Source organism: Scophthalmus maximus, chromosome 7, assembly GCF_022379125.1.
Source record: "Scophthalmus maximus strain ysfricsl-2021 chromosome 7, ASM2237912v1, whole genome shotgun sequence".
In the NCBI taxonomy this organism is placed as follows: Eukaryota; Metazoa; Chordata; class Actinopteri; order Pleuronectiformes; family Scophthalmidae; genus Scophthalmus; species Scophthalmus maximus.
The window spans coordinates 11,806,092-11,832,699 of NC_061521.1; the positions used below are offsets into that span (position 1 = coordinate 11,806,092).

At 43.6% G+C, this 26,608-nt stretch overlaps 1 protein-coding gene across 5 annotated transcripts in view; it reads right to left on the reverse strand.

The window, feature by feature from the left end:
- Positions 1–26,608, reverse strand: part of reln (reelin) — an 87,866-nt gene that overhangs the window by 16,273 nt on the left and 44,985 nt on the right. For all 5 annotated transcript variants that reach the window (XM_035642294.2, XM_035642293.2, XM_035642292.2 and 2 more), the window contains exons 4-33: positions 25,671–25,741; positions 19,038–19,070; positions 18,849–18,927; positions 18,646–18,742; positions 17,101–17,152; positions 15,789–15,897; positions 15,074–15,314; positions 14,770–14,915; positions 12,401–12,552; positions 12,109–12,224; positions 11,293–11,501; positions 10,886–11,014; positions 10,665–10,774; positions 10,333–10,399; positions 9,857–10,090; positions 8,653–8,814; positions 7,764–8,000; positions 7,188–7,380; positions 6,282–6,394; positions 4,207–4,344; positions 3,844–4,030; positions 3,200–3,405; positions 2,907–3,078; positions 2,426–2,632; positions 2,089–2,324; positions 1,753–1,910; positions 1,431–1,638; positions 1,242–1,318; positions 544–702; positions 226–420 (exon numbers count right to left, since the gene is read on the reverse strand). In XM_035642294.2, coding sequence (XP_035498187.2) covers positions 226–420; positions 544–702; positions 1,242–1,318; positions 1,431–1,638; positions 1,753–1,910; positions 2,089–2,324; positions 2,426–2,632; positions 2,907–3,078; positions 3,200–3,405; positions 3,844–4,030; positions 4,207–4,344; positions 6,282–6,394; positions 7,188–7,380; positions 7,764–8,000; positions 8,653–8,814; positions 9,857–10,090; positions 10,333–10,399; positions 10,665–10,774; positions 10,886–11,014; positions 11,293–11,501; positions 12,109–12,224; positions 12,401–12,552; positions 14,770–14,915; positions 15,074–15,314; positions 15,789–15,897; positions 17,101–17,152; positions 18,646–18,742; positions 18,849–18,927; positions 19,038–19,070; positions 25,671–25,741 — 4,493 coding nt within the window. The remainder of the gene's footprint in view (positions 1–225; positions 421–543; positions 703–1,241; positions 1,319–1,430; positions 1,639–1,752; positions 1,911–2,088; positions 2,325–2,425; positions 2,633–2,906; positions 3,079–3,199; positions 3,406–3,843; positions 4,031–4,206; positions 4,345–6,281; positions 6,395–7,187; positions 7,381–7,763; positions 8,001–8,652; positions 8,815–9,856; positions 10,091–10,332; positions 10,400–10,664; positions 10,775–10,885; positions 11,015–11,292; positions 11,502–12,108; positions 12,225–12,400; positions 12,553–14,769; positions 14,916–15,073; positions 15,315–15,788; positions 15,898–17,100; positions 17,153–18,645; positions 18,743–18,848; positions 18,928–19,037; positions 19,071–25,670; positions 25,742–26,608) is intronic.

Below are 26,608 nucleotides of genomic sequence, written 5' to 3' on the forward strand. Positions count from 1 at the left end.
CGACTGTGCATGTGTCTGTGTTATATTACAGTAGATGTGTCTAAGCATATAGATGTATATACAGTGTATATACATATATATGTTTAACCTTTGTATCCATCTTGCAAAGTTAACTGAGCTGGTTTTTGAGCACGCAATTTCCTTGCTAGTGTTGGAGTTAAAAAAAAATCTTCCAAGTGTGGGGGTGTATGTGCTTGTGAACAGTAATCTGTTGGTGTGACTCACTATCAATGGCCTCAGAGTTGAAGGTAAGTGCTGTGTCCAGGGACAAACAGTCCACAGTCACCTCTCCGCCTTGGATGCGGTACCAGTTGTGTCTCAGAGGGGTTGTGCCGTCAAACTTGTCGTGAAAACCTGTTCTGGAGCTGTCATTCATACCTATCAAGACATCATCCAGAGCCCACTGGGCAGAGTGTTTGCCTACAGTACAAGGAAGTAGAGAAAGATGTACAAATGAAAAACAAAAAGAATGCTGTACTGTAATAAGTATATATTGTAATCCTTTATTCACTCTATGTCTTGACTGTTGTATTGTGCACTCACCCTGCTGTGGTTGCCACCACCGGAATACTGTGTAGGGGGTTTTAGCTGCAGGTGGCAGCTCAATAGTCACCACTTGAGGCTCTAGAAAGGAACTAAAGTCCAGCTCCCTCAGGAACTGCCACTGCACACCATTGTTGGTAGAAAACTGGACAAGGACCCCTAGAATTGCAGAATAAGGGGTAGAGTGGACAGCACTTTAAGAACAACTCCTTCATAGATACAGATAAAGAAGAGAGTACAGTTAGCTGGAAGTAAAAAAAAAAAAGAGGAAACAATTGAATTACATGCAGTAGAATCAAATAAAAGTACCAAAGCCTTGATTATTACAGACAAGCTGTTTAAGAAGTTGGCAGGTTTTTATCTGATGCAGCAGAAACGGTCTGAGACTGAGCCTTCAGCAGTGCTGCAGGCTAGAGATCCACAATCTGCTTTCCAATTAACACAACAGAACAGGCAATACTAGAACTCTAGTCTCATTGTTGGAAAAGAAACCAAAAAAACACTGACAAATCTCATCAGATCTGTAGCTACTGTACGCAGTCATTGCTGGATCACAAGTCTGATCAAAGAGTGAGAAGGAGCAGAAGGAAACAAGCCAGATCAGCTGTGACGCTGCTCTCCACAGACTGCACTGGTAATGAACAGCCACACGGAGGCAGCAGAGCGCCTCAGTGCTGTAATGCAGTGCATATAGTTACCTTCGTTGCGTGAACGAGGCCTGGTGCAAGTGGGCCCCAAACTTTTGCTGCCGATGCGGATGTAGAATTGGACCAGCCTGTGCATAAATAGTAACAAATAAATTTCAATTTAAGCCTTAAACAAAAGTGGAGCAATTTAGCTGATGTCTCATGCTGAGGAGAGATTTGATAGTTATGACTTTCACTCACCGTGTGTTGGTAGTGTCTAAAGGCACTGTGTGTGCTTCTCTCCTCCCAGGGCTGCTGAAGTAAAGGGCCTTCCCCTCACCAATGATACCACAGCCTCCTCCAACTTGTCCGCCGCTCAGGCTCTGCCAGAGAGGACTCAGCTTCCCCTCAAAGCCCTCAGTCAGCTCCGTGGGACTGGCGACAGATGGTACACAACTATCCTGCTCCACTATGGCAAAAAATAGGGAATCAATTGTAAGGTCGCAAAATATAAATATACATGACTAAATTAAACTTTTTATTTCTTTTAGTTTTATTTTTCATTTCAAATATGTCACTGAACCTGTGTATCCCATATCACAGAAGCAGACTCCAGAGATGCAGTCTCCATGTCCCCCACAGTGGTTTGGACAAGACTCAGAGATGTAGACCCCATCCAAGGCAAAAGCTGGAGCATCTCTGTACACGCTGCTCTCCTGGAACCAACGGAACCTGGTTTTACTGGGAAAATGAGAGGAAGAGGATTAAACAAAGGGAAAGATACAGTCAAGTCAACATTTTAACTGTTAATATCAAAAGTTAATAATCAGCTACTGTTAAAATGTGTCTAAAGTTGAGTTCAACATTTTCCCAAAAACTCTTAGATACATAGCAACTGCATGCTTGTTACCATAGCTACCTGGCTGCAACATTGCGTGGTACAACCACAGTGACCCTGGTCCACTGTTCGTAGTCTCCAGTGTTGTAGACAGTAGGCTCTCTAAGCTCACGGCCGCTGCCCTCACACACGCCTACGCCCGGGGTTCCTGGGTAACATCCCTCTCTCACCAGGGCCCAGGTACGACCGGCATCATGGGAGTACTGCAGCAGGACCGGGGCAGATGCACTGGACTCTGACTCACAGCCTATGTTCAACTGGCAGGGGAAACATTAGACAGACATTAAAGAAACATAACAATTTAATTCTGTTTGAGTGGTACTGTGTGTACCTTCAAAATGTCTTTCCATGTGAGTACCTTAAACTGAAGGGTGTAGCCAGAACGCAGGGCCAGGTCCCTGGTGACAGCTACTCTATCCCCATCAGAGCGGCCAAACACCATGGCAGAGGGCGTTGGGGCACAGAAGCTGTTGTTGCTTTCCCTCTCCATGCCTTCATTACCAAGCATCAGCCACACACTCATCTGGTTCAGAGGGTAGTCGAATGCCGGCTTCTCGTAAAAGTTCTGTGGCGATAGAAAGCAGGCGGGTTTAGGGGCGTGTTTTGTACTTTGTACGAGCAGGTACTTCACCAGTGTCTCCAGCAGAACAAATTTCTCGAGAGATAAATGGACACACTTTGGCAAAGATTCAAGATTTCATACCTGCTCTATCTCAGTTTGACGAACATCCCCATAACGACTAAACAAGCAATATCTCAAGATGAAGCCGAAGCTGCTGCACAAGGTCGGAGCACAAATTACGAGTTACAGAAAATAACTCCTCAAACCGATTCCTGACCTGTGGTAGAGTGGGACTGGCCATGGGGATGATGTGTTTCTCCCTCTCTGACAAAATTATGACATCATCAATTGCCCACTGGTCATAGCCCTCGCCAGAGTGAAGAGGCTGCCACCAACGGAACCTTGTGGAGGGCGTCTTCGAGGCCAGAGGAAGCTCGTAGTGGACAAAGCTGAGAGTGGTAAGAGAGAAAGGTTAGTGGAAGTCATCACAAACACATCTAATAGTTGATGTTTCTCATAATCTTTGTGAAAACGTGAAATATCAATTTCCTTAGGTCCCCGGTTCCTCACCGAGGTTTGGTGAAGTCAGTGAAATACATTTCGGCAATGAGACCCCAGGTGATTCCTCCATCGTTGCTGTACTGCAACAACACTCCTTCCTCTCTGCTGTCGGCCTGGTTACACTCGGCCCGGTCTCCACCCACCCGCAGGTAGAACTGAACAAACTCTGCCCATTCAGTGTCCAGGTCCCAGCTCACCAGCTGCCTCAGCCCCGCCTGACAAAAAACATGTTCATTTTTACATATTAAGAAAAAGATTTTAAGTGTGTTATTTTTCATAGCCGTGGTTCAGAGTGTCCAAGTTATACTTTATCATGGACACTTTCATCAACCAAACTAAATATTGCTTGTTTGCATTTGAGTTAATGAATTCTTTAATTGGAAACTTTGCCCTTGTAAGAAAAACTCAAATAAATGTTCCTGCCACAAGTATTAAAACTATTATCTGGTCACAGCTTCAATAACTATTTTTATTAATTTAGAAAAGTGATGAGGCTGCTACAATATGTCAGAGGTGTGCAGCTGTTAAAAAACTGCTCACAACATGATTTATTAAATCATTAATTATCTGGATTTACACCCCCCGAAGTCCAGATAACTAATAAAAAGTTAACCAGAACACATCTTTCTTAAATCATTTTCTAGTTGTTCTACCTTGCTGAAGTACAGGGACGATCCAGATGAGACCACTCCACAGCCCATGTCAGGTGTGACCACCTCTCCACCAATCACCTCTTGCCAAGTGGCCAGCAGTGCATCCTGGGACTCAAAGTCGGAAAGTACACTTGAGGACAGGGGGGAAGAGGGCTGGCAGTCTGTTCCAGAGAAGCCGTCGTCACACCTACGAGAGAAGACAGAGGCTGATCGTCGTATTTTTCATCTATGATTTAATTATGTACCCCACAGACATCCATCAAAACATATTTATGGGCCTCTGTGTTGGGTGTTATGGCAAAAGTAATAAAGCAAAACCTCAGGAAGTTTTTAATGTTTGTGTGACAGTGTGGGAAGGCTGACCTGCAGTGTCCATGGTCACACCAGCCGTGTCCGTGGCACATGTGAGGACACTGCTGACCAATGTAGATGTCGTCCAGGGCCCACTCGTCCTGCTCGCCATAGTAGTTCTGGATCCAACGGAACCGTGTGGCACTGGACCTGAACACACACACACACACACACACACACACACACACACAGACACACACACACACACACACACACACACACACACACACACACACACACACACACACACACACACACACACACACACACACACACACACTATAACTGACTGCTCAACTTTAATTGACATAAAAGGATTATAATTAAAGCTGCAACAATGAATCAATGAATCGATTAGTAATCGACTTCTAAATGAATCGCCAACTATTTTGATAATGGATTGATCGGCTTAAATTGTCCACAAAATTCTCTGATTTCAGCTTCTTTAATGTGAATATTTTATGGTTTCTTTGCTCCTCTATGGCAGTAAATTGAATATCTTTGGTTTGTGGACGAAACAAAACATCATCTTGTGGTTCGGGAAACACGATCGACATTTTTCACCATTTTATGGACTAAACAACTAAAAGAGTAATCGAGAAAATAATCGAGAGATTAATCAATAATGAGTTGCAGCCCTAATTGTAATGTTAAAAATGCATTACATCGTCTTAGAAATCAAATGATAGTCATTTCTAGTATATTGACCCTGTCACCATGTCATACTCACTAATCTATGTCTCTACTAGGATAGATATTTGTGGATTGAATTTTCCAGCAGGTAAAGATTATCCTTATCACATATGTTCCTGTGTGTTTTCCAGTTTGTGAGTGTGTGTGCGTGCGTCCGTGCATGCGTGTGTGTGCAAGTGGGTTCTGCAGTTTTATGAAATAAATGTCAGACAGAGGGCAATATCATCATAATCACATCATCTCTGTTAAAGCTGTGGGTGTGAATGTATGGGTTCATGTTTGTGCATGTGGGTGCATTTCAGTGTTTGTCGCTTGTACAGTGATGACAAATGACATTTAAAGCTAAGATAGTGAGGTATATTGGGGGATTTGGTAACCTGTATATACTCAGACCACCTCCTGACCATAAAGAGCCAGCCATGACAGTTTTATTAGCATTTACTGCTATGACCCGGTGACCTCTAATCTCACACTGCCGGAGATCTGACCACATTCATTTAGGAGCTGGGGAGTAGAATGAAATGAAGGTGGAGGTCACATTGCTCAATGTGGGGAAGGTTTATGTGATTATAAGAGTTGATATACTGTATGTGTGTGAGCCAGAGCTACAGCAGTAAATGTATTCCTCACAACGTTTCCGATGAAAAGTGACTGTTATTTTTCCAGTAAATTACAGCAGCAACAATCAACATTAAGTATGGATTAGAGAATCAAACAGAAAATATATGTCAACATTTTTTTCACTCCAAGTCAGACAATGTTATGTCTCAGTAAATGGTTAAACTTAAATCTTCTCTTCACAGCGATTGTGGCTGTGGCTACATCACAATACTCACTAACTGCTTGATCACCACATTGCTATTCCTTGTATGTGTAAGTGTGTTTACTTCTGTAATACAGTTGGAATTAAACAGACGCAAAGCCTTTTGTTTTCTTTTACATTAAATACCAGATGCACATAAATGACCAAAGTGGATATCTGAGCTCTGGGCATTAGAGAGTGAGTGTGTTTAAGCATTTTTGCATCATAGGAATACAAGAAGGAATTTCCTGGTTTGTGTGTAGCAAAAGCTCAGAGGGATATTTTGCTACAAAAATGTTGTGCAATCACTGTGAAGTGCTTTTGAGAATATTGTCAGCCACTGCTTTCTTTCTCGGACTGTTCATGACACATTCGGTGTGGAATAGCCCCTTCATGTGTCCTCATGTGCATCAATGTGTGGACATGCAGCCACTAGCAGTAATGTGTGGATGTTTTGCAGTGTCATCTTTTTTGCTTTTCCTGTCCATTGTGCATGTTGACTACAAAAAACAGCACGAAACTCAGGTCAGACAGCACTCTTTGAGAACGTTTTCCTCTGTGTCTATTGTCTTTGTATGTGAGCATTACTTACCATGTCTTTTGAGGCAGAGACAGAGTGATGCGTCTCCAGTCTTTGAACTCTGATGGGTGGTAGACACTGGGAGCTGTGAACTCTGAGCAGCTTGGCATACCAGGCAGACAAGCCTAGGTCCAGAAAATAAGGATTTTTTTAAAATTAAAACTTACTTTTTTATGCTTCACTTAATGTTGATTACTAAAAATCCATAAAACAAATTTGTTCATCAGTGTGGATTTTGTTTTGTGGCAACATTCCTTAAAAACAACATGAGACACTGCAGACACCATAAGGCTTAATCTGCTTATTCACAGTTTGAAAATAAAAGGCTAATTCAGGATTACAGTATCTCTGACCTTGAACACTGGAAGACAAGCAGGGATTAAGAGAACAGGACATCCAGCGAGTTACATTCTGCACTTGCAGAATTACTGCATTTTCATTCACATGAGAGAATTAGAGAACATTTGCTGATGAAGAACTCATTATGCCCTATTCAATTTCAAAGGCAATAAAAATCTTGGCAGATACTTTGGTGCCTTATGAATATTTATGAGCCAGTTGTGATCCCAGAAAGTCTTTGTTGAATCATGGGGAGATAATCTGTTTGCTGATTCAAGTGTTGTCATGTATTCTCCGATGGCTGCATGATAAAAAAGTAACCGCGGTAATTTCTCATCTGAAACAAAGTACCACATTTAAGGGCTCTCATTATTTACACATTATTACTGAGGCTGTAATAGGTATCAATATTTATATTCATGAATAAATTGTAAGCTTCCTTCTCTCTCTCTCCAGAATGACTTCTACAGGTCTACTAGTTAAAAACAAAGGTGTGAGTCAGGTTTAAACAAAAAAGGTTGGATGTTAATAATCACTTGACAGGGGGGAACCAAGGAGGATACATTTAATGCTCCTCACCTCTTTGACCAGGTGCCAAGTGAGGCCGTGATTCGTGGAGAACTCCAGGCGAACCTGTGTGTCAATGTGAGGGGAGGGCTCGCGGCCGCAGCCCATGACCAGTGAGAACTGCAGACTGTAAGAGGCTCCGATCTGCATCGACTGAGTTTCCACATAACGGATGCTGGAGCCAGGGCTGGGCTCACCAGAGAAACTGCAGGAAAACAGGGAGGATATCATGTGTCAGATGCTGTGGAACGTGACCGCAAAGCCTCCATATGTAGACCGTTCATGTGACATGAGCATCTGTCAAACTTTTCAGTCACTGAAGAGCTTTTGTTTGTTAAAAATCCTGATGACAACTGAGGAGGCTTCTTACACACCACACCACGACATTTTTAGATTAAAAACAGTGGTTTAAAATAAACAAAGCAAAAAGAAATTATCGAAAATAATTGTTTTATATATATTAATTCAGAGCTTAAAACATCAAACTACTAATTATGATCAAACCCTAAAACTAAAAACAAGCAGATTCGATAACATTGCCAACTAATGACCAACACATTATCTCTGTCAGAGTGTTAGGCCTCCTACCTGAGCGTCCAGTCATGCTGGCAATAGGGTTGGACATGGCCGAGATAGAAACCAAGACTCTGGGTAACGTCCAGGACATTGCTGAAGTCCAGACTTATTGTGTTGAACAGCACAGAGGTCATGCTGATTTCGTCCAGTGCCCACACATCCTGACCGCGGCCTGAGTGGTACGGCTGCCACCAGCGAAACTGCACGCCAAACTTCCGAGCAGCAGACGGGAGTTCAACTGACACAATCCTATTTGGGGGGGAAGAAATTGTGAAACTGAACATTATTGCCACTTAATGAGAAGTTTGCTTGACATAATCTTTGTCATGTGCCATAGTTACAATCACGTAAATGTGAGAATGGAGGGATATATCTCCATGTCCATGCTGCCAAACATTTTCCCAGGGATTAATCACACAGGCTGACTGATCTGTGACTCAGGCTCTGACTCGGATATAAAGCTCATATAATCCCAGAATATTAACTAAATTATCATTCATCATACGTTACTTTCTTCTAGCCTACGATGTAGCCACATAGACCAAAACTCATTCCTGTATAGTGTTTTTGTACAAACATACGTACTGATGTGGTAAGAACATGCACTTGACCCTTGCACCAGGTAGGTGTCTCGAACTTTTCCCTGACTCATTGACCCCTGACCCCATGGCCATCCTCGAGCTGATGAAGAGCTCTGAGACCTGGGCGGTGCAGCTGGAAGTCAGCCCACTATGTCTTCATTACTCACATAGATGGCACTACCTGCCTCAATGGGTCCCAGTGGCTTACACCTCCAGCACACCATTAGCAGTGAAACATGTGTGTTAATGGACTGTGTGCGTTTGGGTCTCAATGGAATCATGAGCATTCAAACCTGCGCACACACACATACAGCAGGTACCTTGGCTCATGGAAGCCCTGGTAAGCGTAGTGCTGCAACAGCGTCCAGGTGATACCGTTGTCTGAGGAGTAATGCAGCAGGACGCCCTCTCCTGGCTGGTTGGGAGCAGGACATGAGCTCAGGGTGCTGCGACTGCCCAGCCGAAGAGTGAACTGTAGGTACCTGCAGAAAAGCACAGTGAGAAACTGAAAAAACCCCACAGAAAGCAAGAATTGGTAGATCCAGTTGGGGCAAGATGGGGAGCAGCCGGCGAGTCTAAAAAAAAAAAGAAATGACACAGAAAGAGAGCAAAGGGCAGGTTGATAAATGAGAAGAAGAAAATGTAAGGTGAGTGAGTGTGTTCGGGAAGGAGAGTGGAAAGAGAAAGGGGTAAAGGGGTAGATAAACAGACAGTACAGCAGAGCGAGAAGGTGGGACGATGATGGATGAGATGATTAAATGAAAGAGGACAAAATTAGATGAGAGGAGGTGGAGGTGGAGGAAAGGAAAGAACAAGACAGAGAGAGTGGGAATGAGAGTCAGAGTTCAAATCTGTGTATTCATGTTAACTGTACATAGTGCTGATGTAGCGTGAGCTTCCGTCTTCGTATGTTTTCCTCCATGTTTTGGCAGGCATATTATCATCTATACTAATGTAATATTTATTATAATTTCCATCATCAGTCACCAACCCCCCCAGCTTTCTCTGTCCTTGGCTTAGCTGCTCTTTCCTTAGTGGTGCATTTCCCCTCTCTCGGGCAGCTGTTCAATCAATCAAGCAAGAAAATAGCATTAAACATGGCCATCAGGTGGCACACTGAGAGCCGCAACAGGCATAATCAATCCAACATAGATGCCATAGCCAAATGCATCGCTTCCTCCATCTTTTTCTCTCCCTTTCTTTATCTCTTGCTTTCATCTCTCCTCTCATCTGCAGTCCTCCCCATAATCATAATCCATCTCCCGGTGAGGAACAGAGAGTATGAGGGAAAGAGGGGATTGACGAAGCAGAAGAGTGGTGGAGACCGGCTGGTACATTTGCAGAATCTATCAGAGGTAAAGACGCCCGATGAAGACAAGCCACAGGACTACAATTAATCTGTTGGTGGCAAAATTTGTGTGCACGTTGAAAATGTGCCTGTACAGTGTACAGTACACTTGCATACATACATATGTTCTCCAATATGTTTCTGCTTATGTTTGTACCAGGACATCTTGCCATTACCTGGCCTGGGAACTGTCTAATGGAGCTGTGACCAAGTGCCTCCTGCTGTCCCTGTTGAAGACCAGAGCCTTTCCACTGGCCAGCACCCCACAGCCAAAGCTGACCTCAGCCCCGCGAAGGGAAGAGAAACTGTGGTAGGAAGAGAGGCGTGGACTGGAGAAACCCTCGGACAGAAAAGCTGGGAAGGTCTGGGAGGCGAGCTCACAGGCTGGACCGCTGAAGCCTGGGTCACATCTGGGAAGTGGAGAGAGACAAAGGTATGAGTGGGGAGGAGAGGAGAGGAAAATACGAGACATTAAAAAAACAGAGTGAAGAATACAATGACAAAAAGAAGACAGAGATAATGAAATTCCATTAATGAATAATAACATTAATACAATTTGATTAATTTTGAATGATGATTGGTGCTACTAGGCATTAGGTGGATAATGAGCAGACTCACACTGGTTTTATTTTAATAAAAAGCAAATCCTTACTTGCAGCCTGTTCGGGAACAATGTCCTCTCCCGGAGCAGAAACGAAGACAGGCCGGACCAATATACACTGAAAAGCAATAAATTAATAGATATAAATGATATTTTATGGCAAAAAATATATATTTTCTTATGTATGGGTAAGCTATAATTATTTTTTGGGACCCTAAAAATAGTGTTTATTATCTTACAATTTCAAGAATTTTACAAAAAAGCTAATTTGGAAGAAATGACAATTAAAACCATCAGCCTAACCCTAACCTTATTTAAAATATTGAACAATATGCCCCGTCTATATATATATATATATATATATATTACTCTATAGTTCTAACCATTGTCTATGGCCCACATGCTGCCCGATCCAGTGCCAGACTGCTTCCAGCGAAACCGTGTAGTCTCTGTCAGGGCAGAATTGGGCAGAGGGATAGAGATTCTTGTCCATCTGCGGAGGTGCAACACAGTATGTGAATGTAGACATACAGTACATTCTCAGTGAATGATATATACACAAAGAGTGTTGCAAATGCATAGAGATGTGCGTTCTCATGCATACCCGCTGTAGTTGTCAGAGGAGTAGACAGTGCTGTGAGGTAGATGGGGTCCAGCACAGAGCTCTGGCAGACACTCGGTGTGAAGCAGAGACCATGAACGACCGTGGTTTGTCGAGAACTCCAAACCGACACTAACGAAAAGGAACAAAGAATGTTTTTTCACATCAACGTTTTAATAGCAGAATTAGACTTCCACCCTCAAGTGACCCGAATTCACTTCCTGATTGGTTCTTATCAGTCACGAATGCTAAACGTTGTTAACACTTGGTGTTAGTAACAGTTCCACCACGGCTTTGGTCCAAGAAAAGAAATCCCTGCTGTTACCTTCAAATTATTGTTGTTTCTTGAAAAAAAAACGTTTTTCAATGATAATGTCGTCATACGGATGTAGCCTTAGAGTGTGTCCCACCTGTTGGCAGGCTGGTAGGAGCCACAGCCCAGGTTGATGGAGAACTGAGCAACGTGCGTCTGAGTGCCAGGCAACACAGGGAGCAGCTGCATGAAGTCCACGGCCCATACATGACGGTTGGCACCTCCATGTGACTGCTGCTCCAGGCAGAACTGGGTGACTGGTGTTTGCATCTCAGTGGGCAGTGCCACCGATACCACCGCCGGAGTCTGTGGGGAGAAATTAATGAACTAACCCTTTCTTTATGGATTCCTGATCTGCTGCATTTTTACTCGACTTTACTAGATTTTGTTACAAAAAAACTAATAATATTATTTTAATCACATAATAACATAAGACACAGAAAACCTGCAAATCCTCACAGATAAGATACTGGAACAAGTAAACATTTGACATTTTTGGTTGGAAAAAAAATCAGAATAGCTGCCAAATACTGATCTATTAATCAACTAATAGTTTCAGCTGTAATAGTGATGTACAGCATCAATAAAGTCATATTCTTGTTCAGAGGAGAAGCATGTTTCAGTGAGAAAGGACAGAGTGACTCTGAAAGAATGAAACATTTTGACACAATTAAAAGCAATTTCAAATTTGTGATTCCAAATTAATTATAGTCATCTGAATAACACTGCTGCTGAGAGTACCAGCATTGCATGCTGACACAGCTTTCACATTGGAAGTTAAAAAAAAAATAATATGGTGAGATTGATTGAAAATAAGTGATGGCATTAATAGAAATGTACTGGCCCTTCAGTATGACTTTCTGTAAGGTTATTCACATATTTCATGTGTGAATGTGTTCTGTGCGTGTCTCACCCTGTAAGAGGAGTATGGAAGAGTGTCGAGCAACACACGTTCCCGTCTGCCGTCAGACCTCCCAAACAGAATGACATCATTCTCATGGGACTCTCCTGGATCACAGTCGCCGCCGCCTAAACACAAATACACCTTGAAATGCTTATGCAAGGTTACACATATTGGTGAGGGCAGCGCAAAGAGAAAGATCATTACTTGAGAAACATCTATTACAACAAGTGAAGCAAGTGTTGCTCACTTTTGCTTGACCGTAATACATGACAAAGTTTGATGGATGGGGGATTTTCCATACCCATGGTGAAGTAGAAGCGGAGGTTTCCATAAGACGTGGTGTCGAGGTACGGGGTGCACACCCGTCTCCGGCCCTCCCTCTCAAAGACCAGGGCCGAGCCCGACTCAATCTCTCCACACTGGCTCCCATACACAGCTCCCTCTATGTCCCAGCTGGATGAAAAATACAGACAGGGAGGGTTGGTTTAGCAAAGAAAATAAGTTTCTCAAATACGATATATTATTTTAGAGGCGGGTGTCACCTGAAAATGTATGATGTACGTGGTGTTTCTGTTTAACAACCTAGCTGCAGGCTAGCAACACAACTCTAACACCTTAACAGTCTTTAGACAAAACTCTGTGACATCAAATCTGTAAATCTGAATATATTATCATTGCCCAGAGTTAGAAATGTCTTAAATTACATACGTCTCTGGTGCATGTAGTACTGGAATATGTCATGTAATGATGTCCTAAATTATGTTTTTGTGTCATTGATGTTGTTCTCTTTTCTTTTTATTATGCTTATGAATGATCTCAATGACTTTGTAATTTGAATATCATATTCTTATATTTTGTTTTGAAGGTGACTTTGTGACAGACAAAAACCTCCTTTTGGCTAACTTTGGTATATTTACGGCAATGTATATTAATGTACACTGTCCCTGTTGAATAAACCAATAAATGAAAACAGAATGAGGCAGTATTTCAACAGCATTACTAATATTTTTTTCAAAAAACAAGTCACTGGAGCAAACATGCCCACTTTAATAACTCACTGGAGAAGCATATTTTTCACAGTGAGATTATTTATTTTCAGAGTTAGTGAGTAGATAACAATTCAATGTGCCAAAAAATAGAGAAAAGGGAAACAGAGGGGCTTAATTAATTAGAATTGTTTCACACGTACCTGTAGAAAATGTAACCCACAAATGAGACTTTGATGAAATCACAGTACACAGTCACATAAATTACACGACACAAACATTCATGTTTTTAGATTGTCCCTTTTACACAGCATCTCCTCTGCAGTAGTACTGAAGCCAGGAAACAGTTGCCATAATTCAGATGTTGCCGGTCAACAAATGCACAATAGTGAATAAATCACCTGGAAGAGGGCTGACGCATAAAGAACCCCCCCCCCCCCACACACACACACACACACACACACCTGCAGACACATACTTCTGCACAGTGGAGAGAGGCTCCTCATTAGCACTGACAGAAGTTAACTCAGTGTGTCAGCCCTCTCCTGTGTTTCTCTACCCCTCCCTCATTCTCTTTCTCCCCCCTCTTTTCCTTTCCCCGTCTCCCTCTATTCTCTGTCATGCAGTGTACAAGGCCGTCGTGCTTCTGTCATAGTGACTGTTGGGTTAAATTACACTTAGGGGGTGTGCGCCATCACAATAATACCACCACCACCATAAAACCTTTCCCTGCTTACTTCATGCATGTGTCAGCCCATGACGCCTGATGGGTGAGAGCGGGCATGCGGTGCAGCATGTAGCTCATGCTGCAGGGAGGTGTGAGGGTACGGGCTGACTGGAAACACACTCTTGGTTGAGGGTCCTTCTCATTAATGGAAAAATGTACTGACAGACCCGGTGCATGAGGCCTGTTAATTACTCTCTGCCAGAAACACTATCTATCATCTCTCTCTCTCTACCTCATGCAGTGCTTTTGACAGTGTTTCCTTGCTTTCCACTGTCCAGTGTGGCTTGTGTGTGTGTGTGTGTGTGTGTTTGTGTGTGTGTGTGTGTGTCTCACTCTGAACAGATGGGTCTCTGTCTTCGTAGCAGTCAGACGCTCGACATTCACCTGTGTAAGCTTGACGCTTACTTGTTTAACACGCTGCATGTTGCATGTTTGACATGTGATAAGTGACAGGTGTCAAAGCACATGCAAATATAAACCCAGAAAAATACCAGATCACCGAAATCCCACCAATATTCTCCATCTCTCTGTTCAACTCTCCCTTTCCAAGCTAAAAGAGTTTGAGTCTGTAACATAGTTTATCATTTTACACTATAAAAGGCTATTGCCTCAGGTCTGGCAACTAAATTCGGTTTTACTACATTAACTTCATTGCTGTCGACCGAACTCCCCCCCAGCATCAGGTCGGCTGAGTCAGTGCCACATTTTAAAAACCTATAAATCTGTATAGACTGGCATTTTAATAAAGTATTACTCCAGCGGTTATGTTCAGCTTTAATTACCCTCTTTGACCTTCTCCCGTAACTGTTTTGTTGTACTTTTATGGCATTGTGTTTTAATGTACACTTTGTGGGTTTGAAGCTGTAGAAATAAAGTCACTTGTTCACTTACCTGATTTGAACGTACATCAGAAGACAGCTGGGTGGGAGATTAAAAATGACCATTATCTTGACTTACTTTGATGGCAGGCTCTCAAAGTCTTCCTCCCAGTAGCTCCGTCCCTCTTCCCTGTGCAGATCAATGTCTCTGGTGGAGGCAGAGCTGTGGCCAGCTGCCTCACCGCCGTGGAAATACAGAGCGTTGCCCTCAGACTGACAGGCATGCTGGCCAGTAAGAAAACAGGCGTCAAAACATGCATCTGATAACATTTTTTACAAAGCATGTAAATTTATATTTGGTAGAGCAAATGCGTCTCCTTCTGCTATGAGGTTGAACCACATTTCTAAAGACAGAGCTGAAGGAAATCCACATGTCAGCGAACCTTGATTGTAGCTCCAGGGAAGAAGAGCCAGTTAGCAGTGTCTGGGGGGTCCAAATTCTCTTCCATGAGGGGGGTTCTGTGAGCAGCATTGACCAGGAGCACGTTGTCCAGCCCCCAGCAGGACTCGTAGCCTTCGGGGCCTTGGGGGGCCTCCTGAGACCATCGCAGACGAACACCATCAGCCCTGGAGTGATGTGGCAGGGGAATAAGGTGGATGACGGTGCTGCTGTTGGTGGGGGCTCTAGGAGAGATAAAAAAAAGGGATCTTGGGTCATTATTTATGTCATTTACATGAAAAGGATCCTAATTAATTGCTAAAATAAGGCTGAAATAAACAAATATAGACAGACACTGGAATGCTCTCATGGGGGAGAGAACACACCAGGTTTTGCAATGACTCCAAGTGATTTAAGGTTGTTAAACTATGGGGTGGGTTCTGTATTTACATGAAGGCATAACATATACAGCTAAATATGTATGTTAGAAGACAGTCTCATTACATTATGCCTCTGTCTGAGAGCTGACAAAGCAAAGGAGAGGCTGGGATAGTGTGATGTAAAACAGGGGGATCATCGAGACACAAACAGGAGAGGAATGACAAATTGAGAGGGGGAGGTGTGAATGAGGGAAAAAAGAGAGGGTGGGTGTTTATAACAGATGGAAGGACTGTGGGATGGATGCGAAAGGAACAAGGAAATAGAAGAGAGGGAGAGACCTGATCTTCTCCAGTGTGACCCAGTCATCTGAGGAGTTGCCGTTACCACTCAGGCTGTATGACACAGAAATGCTGGGGTCTGAGTAACTGAAGCGGCAGGAGCCTGAACCTGGGGAACATTAAAAAAAAAACACAAAGAGGACAGGTATAGAGCATTTGACTGTTACAATGGCAAAAGTTAAAATGGCTAAATTATAGGTCAGCTAGTTTAATTTCTCCATCAACTGAATTCTATCAGCAGGGCAGTGATCCTTTGTATGTCCCGAGGAGCAGCCAGGCACAGTGTGTTAGCCGCTTCCGACCGATCGCTCCCACATTTCCTCCTCCAGCCAAGTGGAAAATTGTGTCTCAATGGTGTCGTAGTGGAACTAAGTGATCAGCAGCTCAGCACGTCTGGGAGAAGTTAGCAGTCGGTATGAACGGGTTGGACAGAGGTGATCAGAGAAGTGCTGATGTAAGACCAGATACTCTAGATACGCTTACTGCATCTACATATCTGTGTGCATATTCCTGTGGATTTCTATGTGGAATCAGAAAATGTTTGCACATATGTGTTGTGGGAGCAGGTGGGCTCAAAGGTTGCTAATGGGGGAAGCAGGAAAATCCCCACGTCTACACTCTGCCCTCCCCTGCTCTCCCCCTCCGCCCCCCACGGCCGGATGGAGTGCAGGGTCCATGTCCTGCATGCTGCCACGCTGTTCCATCCTCACTGAATACAGCTGTGCATTAACCTGCCACCACTTCATTTTACTGCTCTACTGAACTACTCCACACACAACCCTGCCACAACGAAAACTCCTATTAATGACCCGCAAAGCGCAGCCAGACAGACGGCGGAGAGAAAAAGGAAAGACGCGGGGAAAGAGACGGTGAGAGGGGTTGTTGATACAGTATGTACTCCTATTTCCACCCAGTCGTGTTCCCACGAGAGCTGGCGGATGCATGTAATGGGCATGAAAAATACAACACCACTAAAAACTCTGCCACAGCCATCTGGGTGTCTTTCCAGAATACTGTAAATCATTCATAATTGTGATAGGAGGAGAGGGGAGAAAAGAGTGAGACACAGAGAGAGATAGAAAGCAACAGAAACATCCTGTGTACCAGTTGGCTTACTGACATAAAACAGCAAAAGGTGCCTGTTTCCTGAGGATGACACACACACATCTGTTGTCCTGGCTGGCCAAGACGGTTGGATGCAAGACTAAGGCATTTGAACAGGGTTTTTGCATGTCTCATATGTACATCTGTAACACAAAATCTGCCTTTTTGTAGTTATTGTTTTCAGCGCATGTGGAGATTTAATACTCACCCAGGGCAAACTGCAGGACGGAGGCTGTGCTGGTGTTCAGAGGAACAGTTGTCTAGGGAAGACACACAAGGCAGTTTCGGGTGTCACCAATAAATAACTTAATGTAGTTCAACTTTGAAACAATATCAAAGATTAGCTCAGGGGAGAGAAAGTCCTCTATGACTTGTTGCACTCAAGTAGTTAAGTGTGCCAAACAGCTGAAAAGCGTAGATTCACCGACGTTTTCTGGTTGAAATGATGTAGCCGCATCTAACGAAGATGATAATGAGAATTTTCAACTTTCTGAAGACATTTCTGTATCACTACAAAAGAGCCAGAATCTGAACCAATGCAGATGAATAAATTATTTAAGTTGAGTTACCATTGCACGTTATTTTTTTGTCACGGTATGTTAGTTTGTGCACATTATATATATGTATATATGTGTGTGTGTGTGTGTGTGTGCTTGAATGCGTGTGTTCTGTTGTATTGGTGACCATCTGTGTGTAAACGTTCCTGTGTTCCTGGATGTGCATGCTTGTTGCACTTGACAGAAGAGCTGCCAGGCAGCGGCCTCAAACATTTGGAACAGTGACAGACAAAAGCAAATGCTTATCAGAGTAGTAAATAGGATCATGAGGCTCTAAACTCTCCTCTGTGGCCGAGTGGCTTTCCTCTCTCACAGCATAAACAGTTTGAAATCAACTTCACAAACACAGACAGACGGTATAAATATGTTCAGTTATCAGTGTGTATGTGTGTGTGTGTGTGTGTGTGTGTGTGTGTGTGTGTGCATGATGTGTGTGCGCCACACTGCATGTCGGGCGGAATCCTGATCCAACTGTACTTTACTGTTACATGATCATCATATGATTTCTGCCCCTGTGTTCTCACTGTCTCATTTAAATCTGTATTATTAATGCTTTTCATAAACCTCTATGTCCTGAAGTGAAAAGAAAAGTTAGTCTTGGCAGAAAATTACCAGAGCAAAACTATTTGAATTTCAGTTGGTAGATGATTGAAAGAAAGCTGTTATCTGCAAGTTATACATATGTTACTGTTATGGGTTGAAACAAAGAAGCGCAGTTCCTTGATTTCAACTCATATCAAGCTGGGCAAATTCCGGCTACTTTTTGATTTTACTTCAAATCACAGTTCTCGGATATTTTCTCCAACTTTCCTTTTGTTTTGTTTGGTCAGATATATTTGACATTGGCATTATAGCCATGCCAAGATTACTGTACATGTGCAAATATTGATGATCATGATCAATGCTTTCATATTTAAATCTAGTTCCACCAAGGAAGGAATAAAACTATGGTGAGTCAAATTTCCAGGCCTCAACCACAATCAGACATCAACTCCTTGGTTTAGAAGAGCACAGTACTGACTTTTATTGTAAAGTGTAATGTAAAGTGTATTTTAAACATAAGATTCTGCTGTGGTTGCAGCTTGTATATAATTTACTGTAGAGGTGGCTGTGGCTACGGAGCGGTTGGTCTTGATGTGTGGTCAATGGGCCGTAAAATGTAAAGTGGTTGCAGTAAGGAGAAACGTGGTAGTTACCAGCTCTCGCTCTCCAAAGGGCTCACAGAAAGTGACCGCTCTGCCATGCATCAGTACGCCACACTGCTCTCCCACCTCACAGTTACTGCACTCGGACCTGCGAGAGAAGAAGACTAAGTTTTAGTTATAGTAAAAGGGAAAAAAAGAAAAAGTAGTTAGTGACTGCACCGTCAGATTACAGCGATCTGAACCTCTTCACGTACCAGATGCTGGGGTCCAGCTCCCCTTGGAGGTTGGAGTCAAAGTCGTCACGCAGCACAGCATGTTTACCATGTAGCTCCACTATGCACACACATACACCATATGCGCACAGTTAGACACAATCTGTATGATAACTGGTATTTTCATGTTATTATGTATAAATCGCAGCATGCAATGAAATGCAGACTCACAAAGACTTGGCCTCAGTGGGGACTCGGTGGGAGCTGAAAGAGAAGAAGAGAGTAAATAATGTGAGTGAAGTAACACATGAACAACAATAGGAAACTTTATATGGTGTATGTGGTGATTTTAATGTATTAACTGTCTTATTAGTCAGTAACAGCAGCTTTATGGTCCCATTCTTAAATAACTTCTTGAGTGAAACAAACTTTCCCTGTGTCCTGGCCCGTCACATCTGCAGTCTCCCGGCTGCTGATGTTAATTCCTTTCAGTAATGAAAGACCAGGCGGCCATGATTAACGGTTCAATGCCAATTAACCGCCATCCTCCCCGGGGGCGCCTGTGTGCTGTAATCTGTGGCCACTGCCTTGCTAACACACTCCACCATCAATCTCTCCCCGGGGATACACAGCTCTGAGAAGTGGATGGAGGTGAGTGGAGGGGGTAGTGAGTGTTAAAGACTAAATTAATCAAACATGGGTATTAAAAAGAAAACAGTGGCCTCACTTTCTAACTAAATTACTGTGGACACTCAAAATACAGTCTGCTTCCACCTTTTAGCAAACTGACATTACAGTTTTGTACTTAAAAAGATAGAGGGGGTAGAAAAAAGTGAGCAGCATTTTCAGCCATTTTAAATTCTCACATATATAAGTTCAGGAAAATGTCAGGACTTCAGTGCATGTCTGAAAGCAGATTTAAAGTATCTATCTTTTTGAATAAACAATTTATCAGATGGTACACATTGGTTAAAGACACATGATACCATGGACTAGATTAAAATAAATCAGTTCTAGAAGTTTCCTGTGATATTTCCGATTTGGCCACTGAGAACATCAGGCAGAATATATTTTGTTCCCCGTTGTTTTATCTTGTAAACCAAATTTTCAGAGTTTATTTCCCATATTGGGGAAGTCACTGTTGAGCCAGACAGCGGCGTTGACCTCAGTGGACATGTCAACCCTCGGTCCCGTTGAGCCTCTCTACTCTGCTCTGGTAGGTGAGGTGTGTGAAGAAACGACTGAAGAGAAGGAAAATCTGCCACAGTATTCTCCATCCAGGATGAGCCTGCCCACCTGATAAGACACACTAAGATAACACAGTGAGGACTTATTCCAAAGTTTAGTTTTAAGTTACTTAAGAATTTTTCTTTCAAACCTTAAGAGCCGTTCTAAAATTTCTTCTGAGCGAGGGGCTTACATTTTAAAAAGCGCACCTAATAACGCCGTCACAAACAACCGAACGTGAATCAAAAAGGAGGGATTATCGATAAAAGCTTTTCTTGCTATCGTAATGGATCTGCAAAAAGTCTTCACTTGGAGCTCATGCTTCAGTGTTCATTACCTGCCCTCATTTCTTCCCAGTGGATCCAAATGCGGGGCTCTTAAAAACATGGATCTACTGTATTATACACAGGGTGGTAGTAAGGTTTCATGCTGACTGTAGAAGTCGGAGTCTTAGCGGCCTGTGTGACAGAGCTGGGTGGTTCAGACTGTTGCTGGTGGGCTGGTTGGCCCCGGCGACCAACTCTATGGCTCCGACTTGATGATGAAGCCCATTAAAAGCAGATCAAAGGGCCTTCTTCCTCCCTCCGCATCTCTCTTCCTCCCCCTCTAATCTCCCAGTGATTCAGAACATGTTTAGAGGAGCTATCAATTCGAGCATGTGAAACTCTCTTTCTCATGGTTTATTGTTATTACGCTATAATAAAACTAAAACATATAGTCGTATGCTCAGTTTAAATGAGCACCGGTTCATTTCCATGAATTCAACCTGAAAAAAAGCTCGTACCAACACTGGATTCCTGGTAATCCACCTTCTCTCACATACATACAGTAATGAATGCTTGGTTGATATTCCGCTCTCTACACTCTTCTCCCATCTCTCCGCTGAACAAACCCTTCTAAATCGCTCTCAGTCTTTCTAGTGAGGCCATTTGGCTGGAGAAAGACCCAGAAGATTTTTGGAGGGTTGGTGGAGGGGGTGGATAATCCCTGCAAGCTTCCAAAAAGGCCTCATTTACAGTTTTCTGTCTCCATGCTTCATCACACTCTCCTGCTGTCTCTCTCGCTCTCACTTCCCTCCTTTCGCAATCTCTCCCCGCTGCCCACCCCTCCATCCACACCCATTCTGTCTCACTCCGCCTCACCCTCTGCACAGCCTGCACATCGGGAGCAGACAGTGGCACTCATTTCACTTGGATTAATCCCCTCTCACTTTCTTAAAGACTTCAATTACTGCCTCCTCTATTAGCGGCTCATCTCTGCTAATGCCTGTATCTCCCTGGCCAGGGCTTATACTCACAAGCATGCAGAGGGACACACACGCTTGCAGAAATACACACATACAGTACACACGGATGGCCCCACCCTATTTGCTATTTCCCTGATATGAACACGCACACATGTGCACGCACATAAACAGGAGCAACAAAAAGGAGGGGGTTCTCACTAAACGACACCATGACTAAAATCAGTTGGGTGCTGATGAGCGGGGTTGGGGTGATACGAGGGGGGACCACATGAGCATAAGCTTTGGCAGACTCAGACGTCTCAGCACAAAGAGCGCAGGGCACAAGTCATGTTAAATCTTCTCCCCCTCTTCTCTCCATCTTCAGGCTCTAATCTCCTCTCTCTCTCGCGCCTTTCTTTTTTTTTACCCACCCTGTAAACTATACCCACTCTTTCGATTCTCCGTTGTTCTCTTCTCTTCCCTTTGTCTGACTCACATCCTTCGTGACGTGAACTGCGTTTGAAGTCGAGTTGCTCCCGTCCGACTGACGTTTGCAATTACTGACTCACCAGGACGCAGGAGGTTGTTGTTTTTCTTCGACAATGTCTAAAAAGAGAGAGGTTCACCCAGGTCCGATTTCAGCCACTTCACTCCACTCAGTGAAAACTAGGGCCTTCAATTGAGGGCTTCAATTGGCATCTTTACAATAATTATAGGCAAGTGGAGAGGAGGCCAGCACAACAGTGAGACTCACTGTTATTTTTGGGATGTCTGTGTTACCTTTTTCTAGATGTATCTTTAAGTAGGTGGTAAAGACCAGGCCTATTTTTCTTCACAATAGTGAGACGTATTCCAATTTTTTTGGCTTCCTGTGTTTATTTCTTAGACAAACATTGCCTGGCTTCCATTGTGTTAGAGACAGGGAGAAACACAACGCATAATCTTCCACATATTATCACCCCTTGATTGCTTAAGTGCAGTAAGTATAAGGTGACTCGAGCGTGAATTAGAAAACAAAATAACAAAAGAGGAAAGATTTTAGTAGCAGGAGGGCAGACATGAAGAATGGGAAGAGACAGGGAGGGAAAAAAAGAGTAGAAAATATCATGGCTTGAGGAGACAGTCGGGATGAGATATAGACGACTGAGGTCTCAAGGTTTTCTTGCTGCAGAGCGATGAGAGATGGCAGGCGAGCTGGTGTTTAGACTGGGTGGGTGCCGCGGAGGCGGGAGAGTGGAGGCCACCCGTCCCACTCTGTTGCGCTGTGATCAGGCGTCCCTCAGGGAGCAGTGGCCTCTTTGAGTTATATGTCCCTTTAATAATCCATCTGAGGTGCATTGCACTCAGCCAGGCCCATAAAGACCTGATTTATTCCCCAACTGGAAATGAGGGGACCTGGCGATGCCGGGCAGGAAGCAGGAACTCCTGGCCATGCTGTCAGGTGATAGAGCTGATGGACGGCCTACGGCAACATTCAGCACCCACAACCACTGACTTCACTCTTTAGCACTGACTCCCCCACCACCCATCTCCCCCCGCCACCCAAACCCCTCTCATGTGGGCTTATTTAGTATTTAAATGGTTTGACACTAGGAGCATAATTCATCCTCCTGCCCGTCTGCTCTCGTACTTAGGATCATTTAAAGCATTTCCAGGAGCCAGTCCAAACAATTTGGCAACGTGATGGTTGGTGCCACAAACTGTTGTGCTGAACTCAGTTGCAGAGGTATCTGTCAAGACTTCAGATTCAGTTTTTCATCTTCTGAATCCAAACCATTCTGTGCTGGTTGCAGGGTTAAAGTAATGGGGTGTAGATCAAAGCAAACTGGAAGGGAAACTGAGAGAGATAAAATGCAGGTGGGATGAAGGGATGGGGTGAAGAAGTGTGCTGGCCCAGCACAACGGGGAGCAGTGTGTCTGGAACCAGGCACCCCCCCTAAAATTCAGGGACACTGGAGTGTAAATATTAGAAAACAAACACCTGTCTCAGTCAATTTGTAAGGGGGCTTTCTGTTACTGAGAAGCAAAGCGCTGCATGTCAGATTTTCCACGGCGAGTTACTTATACTTATACTGTATATCGCTCCTCTTCTTTCATTATCCTCAAATCTCTTCTTTACATTAGAATTTAAGGGAACGATCTCCGTCTCCCTCCACCTCTTCAGCATTCCGAGCTGAAAAATTCACACTCCACTGTTGCCATCTTTTTCTAGCTCCTCAGCTAATCTGTCCAATTGTTCTTTAAGTCTTCACCCTGGCCGATCAACCCCTGATTGCCGTCTTATTTGAGCAGCATGCCCTCGGTTTCTCTCCCTCCATCCCGTCCCGTCTCCCTCCCTTTCTTCCTTCCTTCCTTCCCCCTCCTCCATGGATGAGATAACCCTGCTTTAGATAGCTTTCATTTCTCCAGCTCTTCAAAGCTCTTAGTCTTAAGCATATGAACTTCTGAAGTGGCTTGGGCTGGGTCCTGTATCTTTTATTCAACTTTGAATGCTAATACCTAGATTTGAAGTAACTTTGCTCAGAGCAGCGTGCACTCTCTTTGCCACTCTGCTGCTGAATTCTGGACCGTAGCCTGTTTGATCCCGCTGGAGGGGAAACGTCTCCCGGCCTCTGCCTCACCCGCTGGCAGGTCTGACTTTGTTTGAGGGAATCAAGACAATAAATGTGATTCATAACATTGCGAGTTGGTTTCTACGTCATCACACTTCTTTAGTGGCTGTACCACAGCACAGTTTGCTCGATGTCAAATAAGATCTCAACTTTCATATTTATGTCCGGAGCCTTGCAGCCCTCCAGTTTTTATAATGTTATAAGTTGCAGGTTTTGGTTTGGAAAGAGGAAGAGGAGCAGACTATGGTGAGTTAAATCAGCAGCGTAGAGAAACATTATACTTATCAGACTTATCTGCTGCCTGCCGCATGCTCATTTCTCATTTGTAAAATTTACATTTTCCTGGCGTGTTTCAGCAACAGACAAGAGTGTTGTGTCGTTGGCCATCAAAGGAATTAGCCTACAACAAGGTCAGCCATGCATTCACATCTACTCTTTCGGCACTTTTTTAGGTTAATGATGTTTAATTGCCACACTCCCTCTACCCAGCACTCAAATCACCTGCAATTTATGACCTTCGCAAACTCATTAACAGTATCTCTTCATCCCAGCATCTTTTTTACCCTTTATCCTGTCCTATCCTCCCATCTCTCCTTCACCAATGAGACAATGAAACTGTCATTACTGACAACATTAATTTATAGATCTATATTCTTCAGCTACGTATCCCCTTATCACCACCGTCTATCCCTCTTAACCCCCCTCTATTCCCCTCACACCTTGACATCCACTCGTTCACTACGGATCAAATTTAGTACATGACCTCACTGCTTGTTTTTCTGCCCGTTCCTCAAAGCTCGAGTCCCCAGAGGCCTTGTCAGGGCTAAATCTTTGCGTTCCAATTTGTCAGCTGTGAGTAGTCGTGTGTTAGTGTGATACTGCGGGGCCTTGGCAATGAACAACTAAGTGACTGTTGTTGGCTGCAGATTTTATCATGTGCAGAGGGAGAAGACCCGGGCAGTGTGTCAGTGGTGGTGAGAGGATGAGCTCTCGGGCAAGGAGACAGAAGAGAGAAGTCTTGTCACCAACTCTCTGTCACTCTTCCGGGCCTGACTGATGGCGCTTTTCCAAGTAGCATAGAGCTACCAAGCTGAGCAGCCGGGTGCCGAGTGTCTCCAATGACCTGCTAGGGGATACACTTGTTATAAAAACTCCCCAGAGACAACCCACAGTTATGATTTTATTTTCTAGTATATTTTGATAGTATATTTTAAAGCGGAAATTTTGCTTTTACCCTGGAACAGTGAAAAAGTGCACTCCACTTTCAGCATTAAAGTCAAATTTGATCTACAAGGAGGAGTTCTCGAGTTAGGAGGAGGCTTCTTTCCTGTAAACAAGCAATTATACACACTCAGCACGCGGAGTGGAGCTGCGCTGTCTGTCAATAGCTACTTAAGGCTGTCACAGAAAGTGGATGTAAGAAGTGTCGTCCATAAAGCGTAAATCTCTGAAGGAGCGAGTGAGGGGGGGGGAAAAGATGAGTTTAGCATAAGCTGAAATTAAGCTGGCAATATAGGACATCCAAATATCTCTGGCTCTGGCTGCATCATTAAGGAGAAAGGAGGCAAGAAGTGCTGCAATGTCACTTTCATGAAGCAGCAGCATATCAAACATTTCATCCATACCACTGTGCATAATATGGACAGCAATAGGAGGTAAGCAGGGAGCAGGTGCACGTGTGCTTGAACATGTATGTGTCTGTGCAGGTATGAATCTATCTGCCTGTAAATGCAGTAGATTCACATGTTTGTGTCATAGCAGAGGGAAGAGAGGTGTGTGTTTGTCATCCCTGCTACTCACCTCCCTGCTCACAGAGCTGCTGGGCCAGAGCATCCTTGAAAATGATCTGTCCTCGGTGTGTTGCTGTGGCGCTGAGAGAGAGAGAGAGAGAGAAAGAAAGAGAAAGAGATATCAGGATAAGGAAGCCAAGGAGAGACGGTGCATTAACAGCATTACCAGCACTGCCACCAAAGTCAACGGGTCTGTCCTTAATATATGAAGATTAATCCGGCACAGATGGTATCATTTCCCACTAAAATGTGCTCAAGCTTCCCACATAAAAGGGATGTTTTCTGAAGTTCATTATGATGTGATGCTGATGTCAATAAAAAACAGCAGGAAATACACCCAGATCCTGTCAAAACCGTAAATTCATACTCTGGTTTCTCTGAGACCATGTCAGACAGGATCATTCCTATTTACAAAGTTGGACATCTTCTCCAAATGACTTCATTTCCTCTGGCTTGGAGGATAATTGTCCTTTTATCATCCACATGTTGACAAGAGACATTTCTTCATTCACATTGTTGATTTAATGACATAACAACATCATCGTGCTCAGACAGTACAGTATAAAAAAAAGTGTTGGTTATCCATTATCTTCCTATATCTTCAGTCCCCTGCACCATCGTACTCCGCTCATGCATACCAGCGTAGATCAAACTGTGTGTTGCGTGCTACTGAGTATGTATGGAATGTAATAGGAATTCCATCCGGTGGCCAAGAAATGCATTATTCATTTGAAAATCTAGAGATCTTTAAAAAATCTAAGAGGGTGAAATGGCTCACAGTGCAGTGGGATCTTTTACACATACGGGGACATGCGCAACTGTACTGTGGCCACAGAGAAAGAGATCCACTCTCATTTGCAATATCATAGCAATAGTGTGAATATACGCATACTGAGAAAGATGCTTGAGTAGAGAAATGTAATTTCTTTCAATAATAAAAATAACAAA